This window comes from Alexandromys fortis, unplaced genomic scaffold, assembly GCF_014885135.2.
Source record: "Alexandromys fortis isolate MF-2015 unplaced genomic scaffold, M_Fortis_MF-2015_v1.1 scaffold_22, whole genome shotgun sequence".
Taxonomy (NCBI): Eukaryota; Metazoa; Chordata; class Mammalia; order Rodentia; family Cricetidae; genus Alexandromys; species Alexandromys fortis.
The window spans coordinates 4,673,261-4,694,080 of NW_026067900.1; the positions used below are offsets into that span (position 1 = coordinate 4,673,261).

At 35.7% G+C, this 20,820-nt stretch overlaps 1 protein-coding gene across 1 annotated transcript in view; it reads left to right on the plus strand.

The window, feature by feature from the left end:
• Adam10 (ADAM metallopeptidase domain 10) overlaps positions 1-20,820 on the plus strand; it is a 103,116-nt gene that overhangs the window by 54,443 nt on the left and 27,853 nt on the right. The window contains exons 5-8 of the mRNA XM_050125616.1: positions 8,447-8,547; positions 11,755-11,907; positions 13,939-14,031; positions 17,064-17,247. Of these exons, the coding sequence (XP_049981573.1) occupies positions 8,447-8,547; positions 11,755-11,907; positions 13,939-14,031; positions 17,064-17,247 (531 nt within the window). The remainder of the gene's footprint in view (positions 1-8,446; positions 8,548-11,754; positions 11,908-13,938; positions 14,032-17,063; positions 17,248-20,820) is intronic.

The following is a 20,820-nucleotide window of genomic DNA, read 5'->3' on the forward strand; positions in this document are numbered from 1 at the left end:
AAACTACTAGAACACAGTTTATTAAATATAACTTTATTGTTTTTCATTTTATGTGCATTGATAACAATAGGAAGTTTTAGCCTTTTGACATTTAAACATTAAAACAGTTACAGTTTTTCCCATTGATTATTGAAGTCACTTCCAGAGTTCAAGAAGTTTGCAGAATCAGTTTTATGGTCTGTACCAAATAAGGTTTGCCTCTTGCTAACTGTATGCTAGTGAAACTGAAAACAGATTTCAGAATAGATTAGAGGTTCCAGGCTGTGTTGGGAAGTTAAAGCTATGACTACAGGTCATGACTTTTGAATGAGAATAGTCTTTGTTACCAGGGGTATAGGTAAAGAATTTAATTTAAAAGAAATTTGGTTGGGAGTCAAGGGAGTAGGGTGGGGGGACAAAGAAGTTACAGGTGAATGCAGTGAGTAATTATTATCCTTGGTGACATATAAAAGAAATACGCAGGAGGAAACTCTCCTGTGAGAATGCACAGGATGGTAGGTGTTGGTGTGTTAAAAGAGTTTATTGTTTTTGAATGATTCATGGGTCTAGAGGGATTGTCTAGACAGGCAGTGGTGGACAGAAGATAGGATACTGAAAGTTGAGGTTGTAAAGGGGTTGGTTATCGGTCATGAGAAAGTTCAAAAGTAGGAATGTGGACTAGGGAAAAGATCTATATATTTTAGAGAGATCATCAACATGGATGTTATAGTTTCAAAGAATTATAATGAGTGATGAAAGTAAGAGTGAATCAAGATCTTAGAAGAAGAAATAAAGGGACGTGACTTTGAGGGCTGCAGAGGCCACAGGAATCTGCACGCACACACACAGACATACACACACATATAAATATATATTATACATATATACATACACACACACATATATATACATAAATATCTATAATTTTGCTATTGTTTTCTTTTAACTAATCTAAGGCAGAAAGTGGTATATAGCCCTGAGTGCTTATTGAAATGGGTGGGGGGAGATGATTTTCTTTCTAACAGTAGGTTGTCCTTAACTCCATGATAAAGGTAAAAATGCTCTTGACCTTTGCCAGATGATAGACTTTAGAGTAGCTGTTTTTATAAAAACATACTCTTTTGATTATAGATAGTTGTAATCTTTTCACAGTGATGTAGTAGCTAGGAAGTTTTATGGTAATTCTAGGCTGCTATTTCACTTAGGCATGACAGACAACCTGTTGGATATTGGTTCTGTTAAGTTTCTACTGACTTCCCCTCAATTCCTGCTGGTGGTAGCTCATATAGGCAGTCTGGTATACTCTGAATACGGGTACATATTTGACTACTATATGAAGACTGGGAACTCCCTCTAATATCAAGTATATGTAATTGTATACAGTGTTACAAATAGATGTGTTTATGTATGTAAATGTATTAACACATCTTTTATCAGTAGAGAAGAAGGTAAAATGCTCAGTAGATATTATTTGTTAGATTATTTTAGGATTAATGATGAAACATATAGCTTGCATCCATAACAATGTATCAATGATAACCAATGCTAATCATAATCTCAGCTGTCATAGTCCCAGACTGAAATATCCCCAAAGAGCAAAATCCTTAAAGTATAAAATAGCAAAAATTATATAAACGAGGCATAGTAATGTATAACAAGTCATCCTAAGGAGGTTAAGGGAGAGGAGTCCAGTTCAAACGTTTGTGACTAGCCTGTGCAATAATGGCCAGACCCTGCCACTTTACTCCAAAACCTCACCATTCCAAAAAAATCCCAAATGTTGATGTCTAAAAGAAGAAATCTCCAAAACAAACATTTTCTTGTATGTGTGTGTGTGTGTGTGTGTGTGTAACACAAATAATAAAAACCCAGGGACAGATATTGGGGTTCAAGCTGAAGATTAGAAAAACAAAGCAGTCAACCACTAGAGAGACCTTTTACCTCTACCAAATCTTCAGACCGATAGGGTGAGATCCTGTGTTCATGAATCCTCAGACTCCACACTCCAATGAGTTCCTGTCTCTTCCCCTTTATATTCCTCTCTCTGCCCAACCATATTGTTCCTCTGTTCACCTTCCTAATGCTGGGATTAAAGGTGTGTGATTCCCAAACACTGGGATTAAAGGTGTAAACCACCACCACCTGGATCTATTTCTGGATCGGTCTTGTAAGGCCCAGGATAACCTTGAATTTACAGAGATCCATCTGTCTCTGTCTCCCAAATCCCGGGATTAAAGGTGTATGACACCACTCCCTAGCCTCTAGTGGCTTAGCTTTGATTCTGATTATAAACAAGCTTTATTAAAATACAAATAAAATATCACTACGTGTGTGTGTGTGTGTGTGTGTGTGTGTGTGTGTGTGTGTGTGTATGTGAGGCAAGGAGGAGGATCTAAGTTTGAGGCCAGCCTGGAATACATAGTCAGTTTTAAATCAGCCTGAACTACATAGGAAAACCCTGCCTAAAACAAAACAAAACAAACAAACAAAAAACAAACAAAGAAAAACAACCCAAGGCTTTTTTTTTTTTTTTGGTCTGCTTTTGCATTTCTTTTAGCTGATGAGATCACCAGAGTTTTCAATGAATTAACAACAGTGTTGTTACTGGGCTGGTTTGAAAATAATTATGTGCAGTGTAGGATAAGAGAACATTTGTTCTACAGTGTTGCATTTTGAACCACAAGTATATCATGTGCCAATTTTGTGATTTCTATATGAGTGTGTGCAGAATGGATTTTCCAGTCCAAAGAATGCTGGGGAGATGACTCACTCAGTAAAGTGCTTGCTATGCAAGCATAACATTCGAGTGAATCCCTAGCATGCCTGTTATGGTAGCTTGAATGTAATTGGTCCCCATAAGCTCATAGGGAATGGCACTATTAGATGTTGTGCCCTTGATGAAGTAGATGTGACCTTATTTGAGTAAGTGTGACGCTGTGGGGGCAGACTTTGAGGTCTCCTATGCTCAAGCAACATCTAGTTCAGATCACTTCTGTTGCCTGTGGGTCAGCTCCTTCTCAAGCACCATGTCTGCTCACCAAACTATGAGTGAGACACCTCAGGTAAATGTTTTCTTTTACAAGAGTTGCCGTGGTCATGGTGTCTCTTCACAGCAAGAGAGACCCTAACTAAGACATATCTAATAAACTAGAACAGACAACTTATATCTGTAATTCCAGCACTGGGGAGGTGAAACAGAAGGATCTCTGGAGTTTGCTGGATAGGTAGTTTAATTGAATCAGTGAGTTCCAGGTTCATCAAGAGACCCTGTCATCTTCCTCCTACACCCCAAAAAATCAAGGTGTGTGTGGTGGTGGTGGTTGGGTCCAACAATATGGCTCAGTGGTTGAGAACCCTGGCTGCTTCCAGAGAACTCAAACTCTGTTTCAGTATCTACACGACAGCTTACAACTGCCTGTAACACCAGCTTCAGGAGAAGCAGTAATGTCTTCTAGCTTCAGCAGACAGTAGGCATGCAAGTGACTCACAGACATATATGCAGGCAAAATATTGATAGAGATAGAGGTAGGGAGTGAGTAAGGGAGGAACAGATATGTAGAAGGAGCTGCGGGCAGGCCTGCTTTTTGTCCCGCATGGCTAGCTTAGCCCCAGAATAATTACACGGAAACTGAATTCATTTAAACACTGTCTGGCCCATTAGTTTCAGCCTCTTATTGGCTAATTCTCACATCTTGCTTTAACCCATATTTAGTAATTTGTGTAGCACCACGAAGTGGTTGGTGGATTACCAGGAAAGATCCTAACCTGCGTCTGTCTCAGGTCGGAGAATCATGGCATCTGCCTGACTCTGCTTTCTTCCTCCCAGAATTCACTTCTGTCTACTCCACCTACCTAAGGGCTGGCCTATCAAAAGGCCAAGGCAGTTTCTTTATTAACCAATGAAAGTAACACATAGACCTAAAACCCACCTACATCACGGATGAAAGAAAGGAAGAAAGAGGAGAGTGATTAAGAAGACCCCCCAGTGTTGTCCTCTTGTCTCCACAGGCAAGCTCACCACATATCACACACCCATATTGCCACTACTGCCATGAACCAACACAGAATCACAGGACAACAATAGGTGCAGAAATCAAGTAGGGTATACTCCTGTCTACATATGTAGATTTTAGAGGAATTTCAAAAGGAGCAGAACCACATGACCTAAAAGACAAACAGGAAACTATCCATCCCTATGTAATACTTCAACATAAAGCTAGTGCTGTGAAAGTCAGCCAGCTCTTATGTGCTTCCTCTGTACAATTGCAGTCTTTCTCTGTAGTGCACTTTTTTAGGTATTGAACTTTGAGTATTTTTCATTTTTGTTTTTCCACTGTTTAAAATTTAATATTATTTTCTATAATTTGCCAAACTATTTATTTTATCCTCATAATATAATACTGAAAATATAAGAGTTTTAGACTAAGTCTTTTTGTGTGTGTGTGTGTGTGTGTGTGGAGTTTTGCAAGTTTGACTCCATGAAAATACATTATAAGTTGGGCATGGTGGTGAGTTCTTTAGTACCAGCACTTAGGAGGCAGAGGCAGGCAGATCTCTGTGAGTTGGCCAACTTTCTCTATCTAGCAAGTTCTAGGCCAACCAGAGCTACATGTTGAGATCTTGTCTCAAAACTAACAAAATCCCATAGTATTGACTTATGTGTAACCATTGTGTGTCTGTATATATACATTATCACACTAACCTCATTTAGTGAAGAATTTCTGCATTTGTGAATGATAAATTTCTTTTGAGAACTTGACTATTTGAGTAAATAACTGCATACATAATGTTGTCCTGTTGTGGTTTGATTAATCTAATCAGAAGATTCAGGTAGTTTGTCACTCACTTTGTATTGGATGCTTTGGATTCTGAAGCTGTATATATACAGTTGCCAAGCATAGATATGAATTTTTTATATATTCTGCCTATTGACATACTTCTCTATAAATGTAATTCATTTGCTTAGCATTCTTGGACTAGTGGTTGTTGTTAGTAAACCAGAATGCACTGAGTACCGTAGTTAGTACTTGCAGATGTATTTTATTGTCTTGCTTTATTGTGAAAATGGCCTGTTTAATGTTCTTTCATGTTTTTATATGCTTCTCTTTTAAAAGTATAAATAAATGCCTTAAGAAATTTTTTAAGTTATTTTAGTGGTGCATGCTCACAAGCACACACGTGTATGTGTGCATGCAGTATACATGTGTATACATGCATATGTTAGTCATTCATTTTTACTTATTTACCTACTTTACTCATTCGTTCATTTATTTATTTTTGAGGCAGAGTCCAGAATCTCTTATGGGTATGGAATTTACCATACCCATAGGCTGACTGGCTAGCATGTAGGGAACATTTTTTATTAAAACCATAGCATCATTCTGCTGTTACCAGGTTGGAGTCTATCAGCCATTCAGAAAAAAAAAAAAAAAAAAAAAACCAGGGAGGATCATGGCTAGTTACTTCAACTGGAACTTGGTTGTGTGTGATGCTTTACTTAAAGGGAAGCTACAAAGTTCAGTCTACAGACATTAGCTCAGGATATTGAGGAATAGTTTGGTCAATGACATTCAAATTGCTTTTGTTAAAAAAATAATATTTTAATTATTAAGTTTAGTATTTATCAAGCAATTACTGCTTTTTCAAAAAGTATTTAATTTTCATAGTAGTTTTTAAAAGTCTGACTAAGTTAATATGGTAGTATAAAAGGGTCTTTGAGAAATATGTATTTTGTTGAACAGATCATTACTACCCATCTCTGATATATACTTTTTAAATGGTATGTGTTGTTGAGGTATAAAGGAAGGTACTAAGTATGGGAGACATTTAGGGAATATTATTGTGAAAATTGCTGCAAGTGATTTAATCACAGTGGTTGTCTTTTGAAACTCCTAATTTCAGTAGTTACTTATTTGGGAGTAATGGTATCTATGTGCTCTTGTATCTGTCCTTTTATTGTCTGAGTATGTGAGAGGGAAGTTTTGAATGTGTCTGAGGGAGAAGGGTGGGGATATAGCAGTTTTAGAAACTTCATAATTAAAACTGTAAGCCCAGCTCTTTGGAGGAGAGTGCCTAATTTAGTTCAGTAAGAGTGGTATCAAATGTTGAATATTTTTCTTCATTAAACTTATATTAGCCTAAGGTAAATGTTAAAATGAAATCTTATTAACTTAAATATTGATACCAGTCTTAGAAATTTATATAGAAACACTATAACAGATTCACAAACAAAAAATAAGAACATAACATACTAATCAAATAATAATTGCTCATCATACTGGAACAGGAATTTAATAATTTAAATATCACAGTTTATATGGCAAACCATTTTGTTTTTAGAGCTTTGGTTTTTCAATTGCCTCTGTGGTTACTGGCTGTTATAGTTACTTTTCTTTTGCTGTGAAGACACCATGACCAAGGCAGTTTATGGAAGAAAGAGATTATTAGGGTTACAGTTTGAAGGTGAGTTCATGACCATGATGGCAGGGAGCATGGCAGCAGAAAGGCAGGCATGTCTGGAGCAGTGGGTGAGTGCTTAAGGCTGAGCACTTGGACATGACATAGGCTTTTGAAACCTAAAACACCATAGTGACACACCTCCTCCAGTAAGGCCACACACCTCCTAATCCTTTCCAGATAGTTCTACCAACTGGGGACCAAACATTCAAGCATAAGAACCTGTGGGAGCCATGTTTGTCCAAACAACCACATCAGCTAAGTCAGCAGCAGAATCCATCATCTTCTACATTGTTGTCTTGTGAGAAATAGAATAATCTTTTCTTTGCTTAAACTTTTTAATATTATAATTACATCATTTCTCCCTTCTCTCAACAAGCAAGATGTGAGGTAACAAACCACAAACCTTGTGGTAAAATATAAAATAAATGAAATTTAAGATGTAAGAGCTAGCTAGAAATATGCCTAAACTGTTGGCCAGTGTTATAATTAGTATAGTTTTATGTGATTATTCAGGTCTGGGTGGCCAGGAAATGAAAGCTCAATCTCCATATTTACATAATGGCACCCAGCGTGGGGCTCAAACTCACAACCCTGAGATTAAGAGTTTCATGGTCTACCTACTGAGCTATTATGATTTATTACCTCACATCTTGCTTCTTGGGTGGCTACATAGTGTCTGTTTGACTCCACCTTTTTTCTCCCTGCATTCAGTTTAGTTTTCCCATCTAGCTATATTCTGCCCTGCCATAAGCCAAAACAGCTTTTTTATTAACAAATGATAATAAAACATATTCATAGCATACATGGGGGAATCCTACATCAGTATATAGTTAATAGTATGATTCCCAATGGCATTTTTAGATATCCTTATTGTTATTTTACCTTCCTCCCCACTTCCTAAAGAGCCTACCTTTCCCCATTTCCCTGATGAGATCACTCTGCCCTTCTGTTCTCCCTCTCCCCATCTTGGCAATGGTTGTGTTTTACTTTCCTGGTTTCTACAGTTACTGCTGAGGCTTTTCAGTGCATACTGCCTCCTACCTGTATCTTGGCATTTTATTTTGTCAGTTCTCTTATTAATTGTGGTTATTGAATTGGATTATAAAATGTGTTCATAAACTAAGGAGAATCTTAATAAGAAAGAAGTTTGTAGATTATTGAGAAAGTAGAATAAACATTTAAATGACTCACTTAAATTACATAGTTTATTTGAAATCAAAACCAGTTTAGCTGAGGATAAATTAATACATGAAGGGAGAACAAATGATACAATAGTTATTAGTTTGTGTAGCATGGATTTGAATTATACATGGGATAAATTTAAAATCAATCTACTTTTTTTCATGCCATAGAATATTTTTGGAGGACACTTATCTGAGCCAGTTAGTATTCATAGAAGGACTTCAAACCAAAGATAGTCTTATATTGGCTTTACTGTGCTCAAATTGAGGGGAATTTGTACATTTGTAGTGTAGGAAATTTAATGTACTGAAGGGAAATAACAAAACGAGGTAAATTGCAGTTTTAAGATGCTCTGTTTATTAATGTGGGAAAATTAAGTCCAAAATAAAGAGTGGTTATAGTTCTGTTTTTGAATTTAGAAGTTGTCCACAGATAAAAAGCTAGAACCAGGAGTCCAAGTCCCTAGTACAGTGCCTTTCTCATGAATGTTCATTAAACATTTATGATCTTCATTAATTATGATACTCAGTTTTTAAAATTTATTTCTATTTGGTGTGCATGTTGCTTCATGTGTGTCTATGCACAACATCTGTGCCTGGTATCCACAGAGGCCAGAAGAAGACATTGGATCTCCTGGAACTGGAAGAACAGACAGTTGTGAGCCACCATGTGGGTACTGGGAATTGAACCAAGGTCTTCTGGAAGAGCAGTAGGCACTCTTAACCACTGCACCATCTCTCCAGTTCCAAATTAGGATAGTTAATTTTTAATTGATAAGATGCTGTCTCTATCTAAACATGTAACAATGATATTTCTTCTGCTTTAGATTATCCCCATAAGTATGGCCCACAGGGGGGCTGTGCAGATCACTCTGTCTTTGAAAGGATGAGGAAGTACCAAATGTCTGGAGTAGAGGAAGGAACACAGGTAAGGATTTCAGCATTTGTTAAACTTAAGACATGGAAATGTACTTGGGCAAGTTTTTCTTCTTTTCACAATATTTTCTAGGAGTTAGTAAATGTTTATACCACTGTTATAAAATATTTATACTCATTTAATGTTCAAAAAGGCCATGCACATAATTTAGCAGTAGTAAGGAGGTAGTGCTGATCTCCCTTTTTAAAACTGAGTCTTGAGTCTTTGGACAAACCAAGATGATTACTCACCCTAAATAAAAGCTCAGTGCTGTTGACATTTTAATTGCACATTGATCTTTTCTTTTTATAGTCATTAACAGTCTATGCTATGTTATCATGCCCCTAATTTTTTACACAATTTAAGTGTCCAAGCAAAGGCTAGATAAACACTCCAGGAGAATAACAGACTTTAAGAATATGTGCAGCTGCCCATGGTTGTGAGCACCATGCTGGAATCCCAGTACTTGGAAGACTGAAGCAGGATGAAAATGCAGTGAATGTGTTCTCAAGTTCTTAAATTTTCTGTGAAATTTTAAAAGTATATTTGATTTCATTAAGTAAAGGATTATATAGTTACTAAGTTAACTTCTTCCTCTAAAACTTAAGAATCTAGAAAGGTGGAAAGGAAAAATATATAAGAGATAAAATTTTCAAACTCTAATCAGTATTATATATACTTTGTTAATACTGAAGTAGATTTCAGGTAAGAAAGCATTAGAAAAATATATTTTTAAAGATTTTTGTTCTCTTTTGTTGTAATGTTATACTATAACTTCAACATATATAAAGCCGTGCCTGCATCTGTAGCTCACTTGTTGGATACTGGTTTCTTAGCACTTGGGAGAATAGGCAAGATAAGAATTTCAAGATTGTCTTCAGCTCCATTTTGAGTTTAAGACCAGTTTTGCTACATGAGGTTTTGTCCCTGAACAGAATAATACAGCTGAAGGAACAGTAGAAAGACTAGATGACAGAGATTTCAGTTCACTTCTTAGGGAATAGTTGGATAAAGAAGAAAGCCCAATAAAGAAATGGAAATTCTGAATTATATGATTAATAAATTTGACCACTTAATTTGTTATCTCCTCTACTTGGGAATCTCCTTCACACTTAAGGCTAACTTAATTTATATTTTTCTTCAAAAAATATTTTCATTTTGAAGCATTCAGGTTTTTCTCTTGAAGGTTTTTTTTTGTTTTTTTGTTTTGTTTTAAAACTGTATATTCAGTTTTGAAATGTAGCTGTGATTAATATTCAGATTCTTTAATGGTAAATACATCTTTAAAATGTAGCTGAGATTAACATTCAAATCCTTTATGTATGAAGTAACATGATTATAAATATAAACTGTATAACACAAACTTGTGCATATGAAGTACTTTTCAGTCATTTTCAAGCTAAACAGACTGGCATCATCTAGAAACCACCTAAATGAAAGTCTCCTGAGGAAATTAGTATTAAAGGCATGCTTCCTCCAAGTGTACTATTTAGGACTGTAGCTTTTTAATAGTATTGATTTCTCCTTCCCCCATGGCTGGGAATTGAATTTAGGGCTTGTTCATGCTAGGCAAGCACTGTACCACTAAGCTATATCACTAACACAGTAGAATTTGTTTTTACCACTTAAAATTCTTTTTAAAAATTGTGTGTCTTTATTATATAGTCTCTATATTATAGATATAGAGAGAGAATGAAATTATTATAGTAAAGCAAATTAACATATTCATTATCTCACTGTTACTCTTTTTTTGTGGAACATAATTTAGCATTTATAGTTTATATAAATTAACAGGGAATTGTCCAGGGAGAAGGAAAATATAAATTGTTAATGTAAATTTGGAGTTGTGGATTAAAATTTAATTCAGATTCTATGTGACTATCAAATTAGGTTTAAAATGATGTTTTTGATGTCATAAACTTTTTTGAGTGTTTGAATTCAACAGTAGTGTAATTTGTTAAAGAAATACTTTCTGCTAAAGCTATTAGGTGATAATGATATAGTGCAAGACACACACAATGAGGTTTCTTTTCAAAAGCTTATATTCTAGTGGTTGAAGTAATAGTGATGAGTTGTGGACAGAAATTAAACAAATAATAAATATAAGTTTTCCTGAATAAGGAAGATAGATAAATGAAGTGACACAATGATTGAACTGACAGTCTCTACATCTGAGGGAAGATACTAACCAGATTGAGAGAGACAGCTTAATTATGTACAAAGAAAGACCAGAGACAGGCAGGCTGTGTACTGGAGAACCATAGAAAATTCCTATAGTTAGACTTTGGAGAATAGGCCTTGGTCATATAGGTTCTTTTCTGGAAGCAACATGGAAAAGGAAAGTGTTTGGTTGGTAAAGAGAGGCTGTGTGACAACTGATCTCATGGAGCAGAATTGAAAGATTTATCCTTTGAGTAATAGAAATTCAGTGAAATATAGTATACAGGTGAATACATTTTCTTTTTCACAAAGATTACAGTATGAAAACCAGTTAAAAGTCCAGAGATGATAGGTAGCTTTAGCTGGAATGTCAAAGCTATAGAAAATGCCAGACTTTTTAGGTATTTAGGAGTTTGATAGGATTAGGTTGTAGATGGGAACCAAAGAAGAAATTACTGTGCATGACTGTTGACTTACTTTATATTTAAATGAATATATCTTAAATACACTTTGAAAATGTTTTAAAATGAAGGAATTACTTGAATAGTAAATTATCTGTGCAGAGACTATTCTGGATAAAGTGGATAAAAGTGCTATTTATGTATAATATTGCAAAATATAAGTGACATGTTTGTACATATTAATTGGGTTAATGCATACATACCTTTAGTGTGTGTGTGTTTGTATGTTTGTGAGATGATCAGAGTCATCATTATTTCCATCTCCTTGGATTTTACTACTTTGTGTGTGTGTGTTTCTTAATTCTTTTCACCATTTCTTTTGTCTGGCAGTTTGCCATTAGCTGCAGTAGAGAGTAGTCGCTCTACAGCCATACAACACCAGAGCATGGCAACCCCCTTTAAGTTTTGGGGTCCACTAGCTATCCCTCACATTCCTGGCTTCTTTTCTAACTTCTGGTGGCCCCTGTTACACTAATGGCTTTAGAAATACTTGCAATATTACATAGTCATATGATATGAAATTGTTTTGCATATGTGTTCTAAACTATAAAACTATAATTGTGAAACAAGCTAATTATCAGAAATGACTCACATACAGGCACGTCAAGAGGAGCATGCTGCTAATATTGGTCCCGAGCTCCTGAGGAAAAAGCGCACAACTCTGGCTGAAAGAAATACTTGTCAGCTCTATATCCAGACAGACCACCTGTTCTTTAAATACTATGGAACACGAGAAGCTGTGATTGCCCAGGTACTTAAAGTTGCTCACTGTGTTATGAGTTTTCCTATTGTTTTCTTAAATAAAAGCTAAAGAAAGTATATAGTTTCAGCTGTGCCATGGGGAAGTCTGTAAACTAAGTGCAGAAGAAGATGGGAAGACCAGTTTAGGTTTTGGACTGCAGAAAATAAAGGAAATAATTTTTTAAATTTGCTGATGACGCTGAAACTTAGGCTTTTGCTATTCTTTGTTTTGTTTTGATAGGAAAGCGTTTGGACTTGGGGCTGGCCTCATGCATGGTAGACAAGTATGAAACCTACCTTTGAAAACAATTCCATTTTTATTTTGAATTCAAAAGAAAAAACGAACTTTTCCAATGAGTGGTGTATAATTTCTGTTTTGTATCTCATTGTACTTACGTAGTGTTTTCCAAGTAGAATTATTTAGCTGCCCCCCACCTTTCTCCCTGAGAACAAGGGTGGCTTGAGTTCTCTTTCAGCTGACTGTCCTTGAAGTCATGATAATCCTTTTGTTTCAGTCTCCTAAGTGTCCTGGGATTACAGGTTTGTCTACCACACCAACTATGGTAATGTCTATTAACCCGTATGAAAATAGAAATGTTTTGAGGGTACCCTTTAAAATGTCTTTTTATGTTAAAGATACCAAGAGAAAGTTTAATTTATGCTTGACTCAAAGGATTTGTGTCTGAGAAGATGGAGGTACTGTGTGATAAATGATGATTTCATTTTGGTGGTGGGAATAGACAGTGAGCGTTTTTAAGAAATGTGAAAAATGGAAAAAATACAATAGGCTATAGTTTAGGGATAAAAGAAAAATGGAGAGCAATAAGAACATTCAAAGAGCAGGAAACAGCTTTATAGATAGACAGTATAAACTGAGAGGCTATGGATATTCTTAAATATCCACAGTATCTTTTGAAGAGAAAGTGCTCTTGGTCATTCACTAAGGATTGAGGTCATGAAGAAAAGTGACCCTTTAACGAGGAGTCACCATTTGAAAAAGGTAGAGATGGTTAAAGATGGGAAACTCAGAGGCAAAGAGGGAGGAACTCTTTGTGAAGCAGGCGATATAATTATGTCTGGAGAACTACCTGAATCACTACAGATGAGAGTGGAGCACAAGCAGTGAGAAAACTGGACAGGCATTGGGAGCCAACCCTTCAGTCCTGCCTTCCTGTTCTTTAGAGTGTTTATATCAGCGGAGACTGCTTTGGAAATGTTCTTATTAATGCTACTTCTTTGCCATTTTCTGTGCCTTGCCAACAAGTTTTGAAAGTTTATGTACATATTTACACGTAAGCAGTAGCCAGGGTGCTGTTTTGTAGATGAGTTGGAAGGTTGCATGCAGAGTGGTCAGAGCCAGGGCTTAGGTGGAGGTCAACTAACTAAACAAATAACTCTTGAGATCATTCATTAAATTTCTTTCCTTTTCGTGTTTAAATACATGTAATACCCTTTTAGAATTCAGATTATTTACCTCCCATACACCTCACTATAGTAAACCTTTGTTAATTTATAGGAATCTTCTCTATATCATTTACCAGTTTATCCCTGGCCCCTGAAGCTGTGCCTATTATATAGAAAGTAATCAACAAATCTTTGGAATTTCTGCCAGTGCAGCAACAGAAGGACTATTGTTGAGAAAGGAATGCATGCCCTGATACTGTTAGGTTCGTGTAGAAGTGTTTGAGTCTTAAGGACAAATAAAGATGTTCCAGGCATTAAGGTCTGTAAAAAGCAGAGGACATGGGACTCTACAAGCTGGACTGATGAAGCAGTCTTTTTTTTTTTTTTTTTTTGTTTTTGTTTTTAATAGGACTGAAGTAGGGGTGCACTTACTGATTGGTTCATTGGTTGGTTGATTGGCCAGAGCCTGGGAAAAAGTGTCCTAGCTCAATCATATTTTCCATTCTGTTCAACATACAGCATAGACATTTTAAAATTTGTTTGTATAGCATAGTTCTTGATGGTACAAGAAGAAACTGATAATTGTTTTCATATTTCAACAATACCCCTAAAATGTTTTTTTTTTTTTAATCACTAGATATCCAGTCATGTTAAAGCAATTGATACAATTTACCAGACTACAGACTTCTCTGGAATCCGTAACATCAGTTTCATGGTGAAACGCATAAGGGTAAGAAACTCCAGAAAAGGCATTTTAAAAAGTAATAAATGGTCTGGAAAGATGGGCTCAACAGTTAAAAGCACTCATGTACTTTCAGAGGACTGGTTGGGTTCTTAGCACCACATGATAGCTCAGAAACTGTCTATAACTCCTATTCTAGATGATTCAATACCCTTTTCTGCCCTCTGTGAGCACCTGCGCACATGTGATGAATTTACATGCACGAAGGCAAAATACACATAAAACAAAAATAAAGCTTAAAATTAAAAAGTAAGGACCAAGTTTGCAAAGAAAGAATATACTTGCTTTTTACTTCATTTTTATACATGAAATAACATAATTTAAATCATATCTACTCTTGCTGCTTCTCTTTACTCTTGGCGCATGTGTGCTTGTATGCATGTACACATACAAACTTGAGTTTATGATTTAAGAAGCAGATTCAGGGACCTGGGGAGATAGTTCAATTGGTAAAATACCTGCTGTGTAAGTTTGGATGCTCAGAATTCATGTAAAAGCCAGGTGTGGCCTCATATATTCATACTCCAGTACTGAGAAAGCAGATATAGGCTGGTCCCTTAAGTTCATTGGCTAGACTGGCTAGTCAGTTTGATGAGCCCCAGGTTCAGGGAGCAACTGTCTCAAAAATTAAGTGGAGAGTATTAGAGAAAGACACCCAGTGTCAACCTGTGACTGCCACATGAACATGTACACTTATCACTGCAAGAATCAAATCTGCAAGTCCTTAGTCTGTACTACACTAGAGGTAAAACATTACTACTTTTTTTGTCTGATAAACATTGTTTGACTTCTCCCTTTTTTTATTGCTAGTTTTTTAAGGTTTGCCTTGTGCATGTTGTTTTGGATGTATCTCTTTTGTTATTCTAGAGCAGAGGAAAAATAGATACAGTGTTTAAGCAAAATTAGAAATTGGAGAAACATTTATAATCTTGAAAATTCACAGTTTACAATATATGTATCAGATTTTGAGAAGATCTCTAAGAAATAAAGCTGTTACTCTACATTTGGCTATGAAAACCTCTTCTGTTTGTAACTCTCCAGACCTGTTGAATAGAACCATAGGGTACTGAGTGTAATTTCTTGACGTTTTTGTTATACTGGCTATAACTAAAAATTGAACCTAAAATTCAGATATATTAAAAATAGGTAGCTAATATTTAAGTGTTACTGATTTAAACTAAAATAATCTCAGTTACAGCCCTCCAGGCTCCCATATTCTTCACTGATATACACATATCTTCAAAGTACCAATAAATTTGCTAAACTCTACCTTTGCCCAAAAGTTGTTAGATATTCACTATTTTCTATTGTTGTATTTTATTGCTTTGGAAAATTATTCTAATTTATATGCAAATAAATATTGAATAACTGATAAATTAGGCTAAGTAAATAATTTTCTGAATTTCTTAATTATATGTGCATATCTTTTAAGACTCTAAGTTTTTAACTGGATATACCTAAGTTTTAAAAGAATTCATCCTCTTACAAAATTTTTATCATAAAGTTTCTTTATATTTTCATATTTTTCTTAAAGTAACTCAATAAGAACTATAAATACTAGACATTTGTAATACATATACAATATATATAAAAATAGCTGAAGATGTTCCTTACTTTCAAAGGTAGTGTAATTAGATCTTGCATTGGTTTATCTCAAGGGCAATATAATTTACATTATGAGTCACTCCTAATCAATAGAAATCCTTAAATGTGTAAGTAAATGTGAAAAGTGGTTTGAGTATTGGATTTATTGGCAAAACAATAAAATGTAACATAATAGAAAGTAGTGGGTATCTAGCAACTTTGGGAGAAGGTAGAGCTTAGTAAAATGATTGGTACTGAAGATGTATGTGTATCAGTAAGAATATGGCAGTTTGGAACATCATAACTGAGATTATCATTTTAGTTTAGATCAGTATTACTTAAATATTAACTATTCATTTTTAATGTAGCTGACAAAAATTTAGATGCAGTTTTTAATTATGGCTAGTATAAGAAATGTCAAAAACTTATTTCCATATGAAGTGGATAAACCCATTTTAATGGGTTATGATAATATATTTGCCTGATTTTGGATAGTTTTATATTAAATGACTATAACCAAAGGTGTACAGTTAATTGATACTTAAGCCAGAAATTCTGAAGCATGTCCTTAGATTATTGTTTCCAGTGGTGTTTGAGTTTAATACTGCCTCCCAGCCTCTTGGTTTCTGGAGAGTGTGGAGCCTAGGAATCTGTAATTCTCACTGTATCAGTTAAAGCTGGCCTTTCAGATTGACTAAATTTGCTTTCTAGAAAAACGTTTACTTTCATATATACCTTTTATATGATCTGTTATGCAGTTGGGGTGTGATTTCTCAGGAAAGCGAACTGCTCTAGTGGTTAAGCTGTTAGGAGGGTATCTGTGGAGGAAACAAGGTTGACACTTGAATGTGTTGTTCAGTAAAGATCTATTGTTGATTGTTCTTCAGATTCGGAAGGAGAGACTGTGGAGAAGAATAGCTAAGTATCAGAAGATCTGCAGGAACAGTTTAAAACAGAAGAGTTGAAAGTAGAATTCAGAATTCTTATGTATACCAAGAAAATACAATGAATCAAGAAGTTAGTTAGGTTTAACTCATGTTCACGAAAAACCAGGAAAATCAGTCTTGAATTCCATCCATACTTATTTGATGTTCTAGTTATTAGCTGATTCTGAGGTTTTGTATCTTTATACTCATCCTCGTTTATAGAGCTCCCATAAAGAGACCTGCTTAGACAGCTGAGTTTGAGAACCCAAACTTCCCTTATTGGAACTTGGGGAGGTACAGTGTCTTCTCTCCATGGCTTCTGTTCAGGACTCTGGCAGATGCTTGCTGAGAAATTGAACATCTCAATTTTATTTTCCTTGTCCTACTTTCTTTTTGTTCTTTTTGTTTGTGTGTTTATGGCTTCTGTGACCAGTTCAGGACTGTGTAGGAGGAGGTGGGTAGAGAACACTAGTAGTAATTACTTATTTAAATTATGGTTTTGAATTTTAGATCAATACAACCTCTGATGAAAAGGACCCTACAAATCCTTTCCGTTTCCCAAACATTGGCGTGGAGAAGTTCCTGGAGCTGAATTCTGAGCAGAATCATGATGACTACTGTTTGGCCTATGTCTTCACTGACCGGGATTTTGATGATGGTGTTCTTGGTCTGGCATGGGTTGGAGCACCTTCAGGTAGGTTGTGTAATGTCTTAATATTTGGAAGAAAAAGCAACCTTGGGAGAAGATTAGGTTTTACTGAGCGTAGGAAAAAACCGTGCCTGTACAGAATTTCAGTTCACATAACCTGAGTTAAGACCAGATGCACAACAGTGCTACTGGTGGGATAAATGAAACAGCTTTTTCTTTTGAAAGGGATATAAGAGTTGACCTTGTGGTGTACACACCTGTAATCTCAGCTCTCAGGTTGAGTCAGGAGGCTTGGTAAGTTCAAAGCCATCTTGGACTATATTGAAAGACCCTATCTCAACTAAGTAAATAAATAAGTAAAAATTTTAAAAGAGAAATATGGGAAGTACCCTGATTTTGGCATTTCTAGAAGCTGACACAATCTGGGGGGAAGAAGTAGTACTTGTGACACCATAAAAGGGAAACCTACATTTTCCCATAAAAACTAAATGCTACTAAATTCCCCTGCCGCCTGGAATAGGGCCTGAAAGTCAAGAGGAAAAAAACTATGCTTTTGCTTTGTCAAAAGAAAAACAAAACAAAACCAAAAACCTTATTGTCTTTTCTGTTCTGCAGTGAGATAAAGAACAGAGAAACTGGTAAGAAGCAACAGATAGGAAAAAAAGAAAGGAAAAAACCTTCATTTCCTTGGGTCTTTATTTTAACAGTAGACATGTGCAGCCTGAAAGGAGCTTGACCATCTTTCTTGAAATATTAGATTCATGTCTTTTATATACATAACTGCTTACTTTCCTTTTAAAGAAGCTTTATTGTTGCTTAGAACAGTTTTTAGAGTTGTGTTATGGCGAGTTCTCCACTCCCATCCTCGTACTGGTTTTAAAGAATGCTGTTTAGCAGGGTTGTAGGATGTCATATGCTGATGTCAAATGATTTTCTTATGATTAGATGGGGTGTGGGCTTAGGGATGCTTAGTATTTATGCCTAGATTTCGGGATATTTGGACCGTCGCTTTGTGATACTAGTCATTTTGTTAAAATGGCACTGGATAGAGTTTTTATTGTTAGATTCTTTGCGTGGGTGAAACAGGGCTCTACTTTGGTCTATCATGAGCATTGACAGAAGAGTGAGTCTTCAGAATGGAAAATGTGACCTTTTTTTCCCAACCTTTATCCTCATTTTTTCTCCCTTCTCTGCTTTTTCCTTTTGAGTTAATAACCTTTCCCCGTTATTTCAGGTGAAAAATGCCCTCTAACTTGACTATTAAATCCTCAACTCTGGGTCTTAAAAGGCTTTTTCCAAAAGCTCTTAGAGAGAGGATAGGCAGAGAGATTAGAGGCCAGAGTGAGGGAAGGAAGGAATCTTTTCAGTTGCCTTCATACAGGGTTTCTGTCTTAAAATAACACCAGCAGCTTTGTCCTCAGTAACTGAACTAATTTTGAGTTTGATATACACTTGATTTTACAAGGAATGTTGAATATATAATCTACTTGATTATCCCAGGATAATAGGTCCTGCCTCTCAGTAGAGGTTTGTTACATTTTACTGACTGCATTTCTCTCTCTCTCTCTCTCTCTCTCTCTCTCTCTCTCTCTCTCTCTCTCTCTCTCTCTCTCTCTCTCTCTACTAAAATCGCCCTCATTTATTTTTCCATAGCTTTTATACCCAATGTAAAGGGGGGGAGGTAGCAAAAGACTTTATCAACATGATACAAATGATAACTCAGTCAAAATTTTAACACTTGGAGACATCAAATCATTAGCATTCTGTTGTTTAGGTAGTGAAGCTACTCTAGACCTGAAGGCAGCCACTCCCCAGGTGACCTCATACAAAAGAAGGAGCAGAAGTACATTTGCATTTCCTGACCACCTGTCAGGATCAAATGGGGCACTCTTAATGTCAAAAGAATCAAGCGATCACGTCCTGAGTTGGCACATGCAATATGCTTGGCAGACAAGGTAGAAATGTGCCCACATTCTAGGGCTCTTGATTGTCACATATAGTACAGCAATTCCAGGTCAGAAAAGTAGGCACTACATTTGCCCTGTTCAGTATTGTGTTTTTTCTCTTTTCTTTTGAAACAGTGACCACCCAACCATTTTTCACTCCCAGCTTAAAAAGAAATAGGGATTGTCTCATCTGGGTTTCAAATGAGAGGCCATTGTCCCTTTGTTCTGTTAAAATCAATCAGAATCTTACCCAGACAGGGGCTTCAGGTTACCACAAGGTATGTGTTTGCAGAGGTGTTTACACTGAAATTAAAAAACAAAACAAAAAACAAAACCCATGATAATCATTACACAGAGAGCCAATAATTAAAAGCACTTCCTTTTGTAATCACAGAGAAGTAAAAATATAAGGGGCATATCAACTTCAAGAAAAGAAAATAAATTGAATTTTGTCTGGCTGTGCTAAGCCACCTGGTCGAGGCCTATAGTTATGCTACTTTTGGTTGCTGCTGCATTTTGGCTTCTTTGTAACCCTGATTGAATTTGCTGCACTGTTCTCCTAAAAAGTGCAGCTAGATTTGTCTTTTTTTTTTTCCTTAGAGTAAAACACTTTGGAAGACACATTTCCTTCTTTCTTAAGAAAAGAAACTGGACATGGGAACGCTGCTATAATTCAGCATTATCATGTGGAGTAATTGTTGAGGCTCTGCGGGAATAGAAGTGACACTAAGAGCCCTGGGCTCTTATTTGCTTTTATTTTTTTAAATACATTTTGGTAAATTATGTTGCATCAGATTAATTTATATTATAATTTATTTTCCTCCATCTTTTTGCTTATGTCTTACTTGTGTTTGTTGCTATCTTGTTTTTTTAAAGATAATACTTCATAGCTGACTTATTGGGTTTAATAGTCTGTTAGTATTTCTTAATCTTTTATTTTTATTTGATCTAATTAATCTTCATTAATTATCCTGTTGTTTAATTTGCCCTAAATTTAATTCATTAAGTTCTGAAGTTATTTCACATTTCAAAAACTGGCAATAGAGAAGATGTTATGTTCTGGTTAATTATCGCAGAATATGTATGTAGATTTTGAGCTACAGTCCTCTTTGCTTACCCAGTTGATGCAGGAAAATGAGATTTGAAATATATTAATAGTAAGTTTCTTGTCTTTAAATCTTTTGTTGTTTTTCAAATTATCTCTTCTTTTTCTTTTGTTCCAGAACCAAGACATAGTGTACTCTGCTTCTTCTTTCTTACTTAAGGCTTTCTTATAGTTGAGTGCTATTTTAAGTGTCTTTGATCAAAGACCCAGTATCTTCACAGTGAACTGAGTTGACCTGGAGATTCCTACTTAAAATTATGCCATGCCTTTAGTGGCACAGAAGGAGACTGGTTCCCAAATAAAGATGTACAGGGGGCATGGCTCAGTGGCAGAGTACTGGCTTAGCATGTATAAAGCCTAGGGTTTGGTCTACAGCACCAGGGGAGAAAGTCAATCCAAAATCAGGAAAGATTACTATACAGTTTTCTTCAGGTTTAAATGATAACCTGTTATCATTTGATACAATGATTTTGTAACAAAATAAATATTACTTTTGAGATAGAGGGTTCACTGAATTCATGTTGAACTTGGGACCTTCTTGTTGCAGCTTCCCAAGCATTAGTGCTA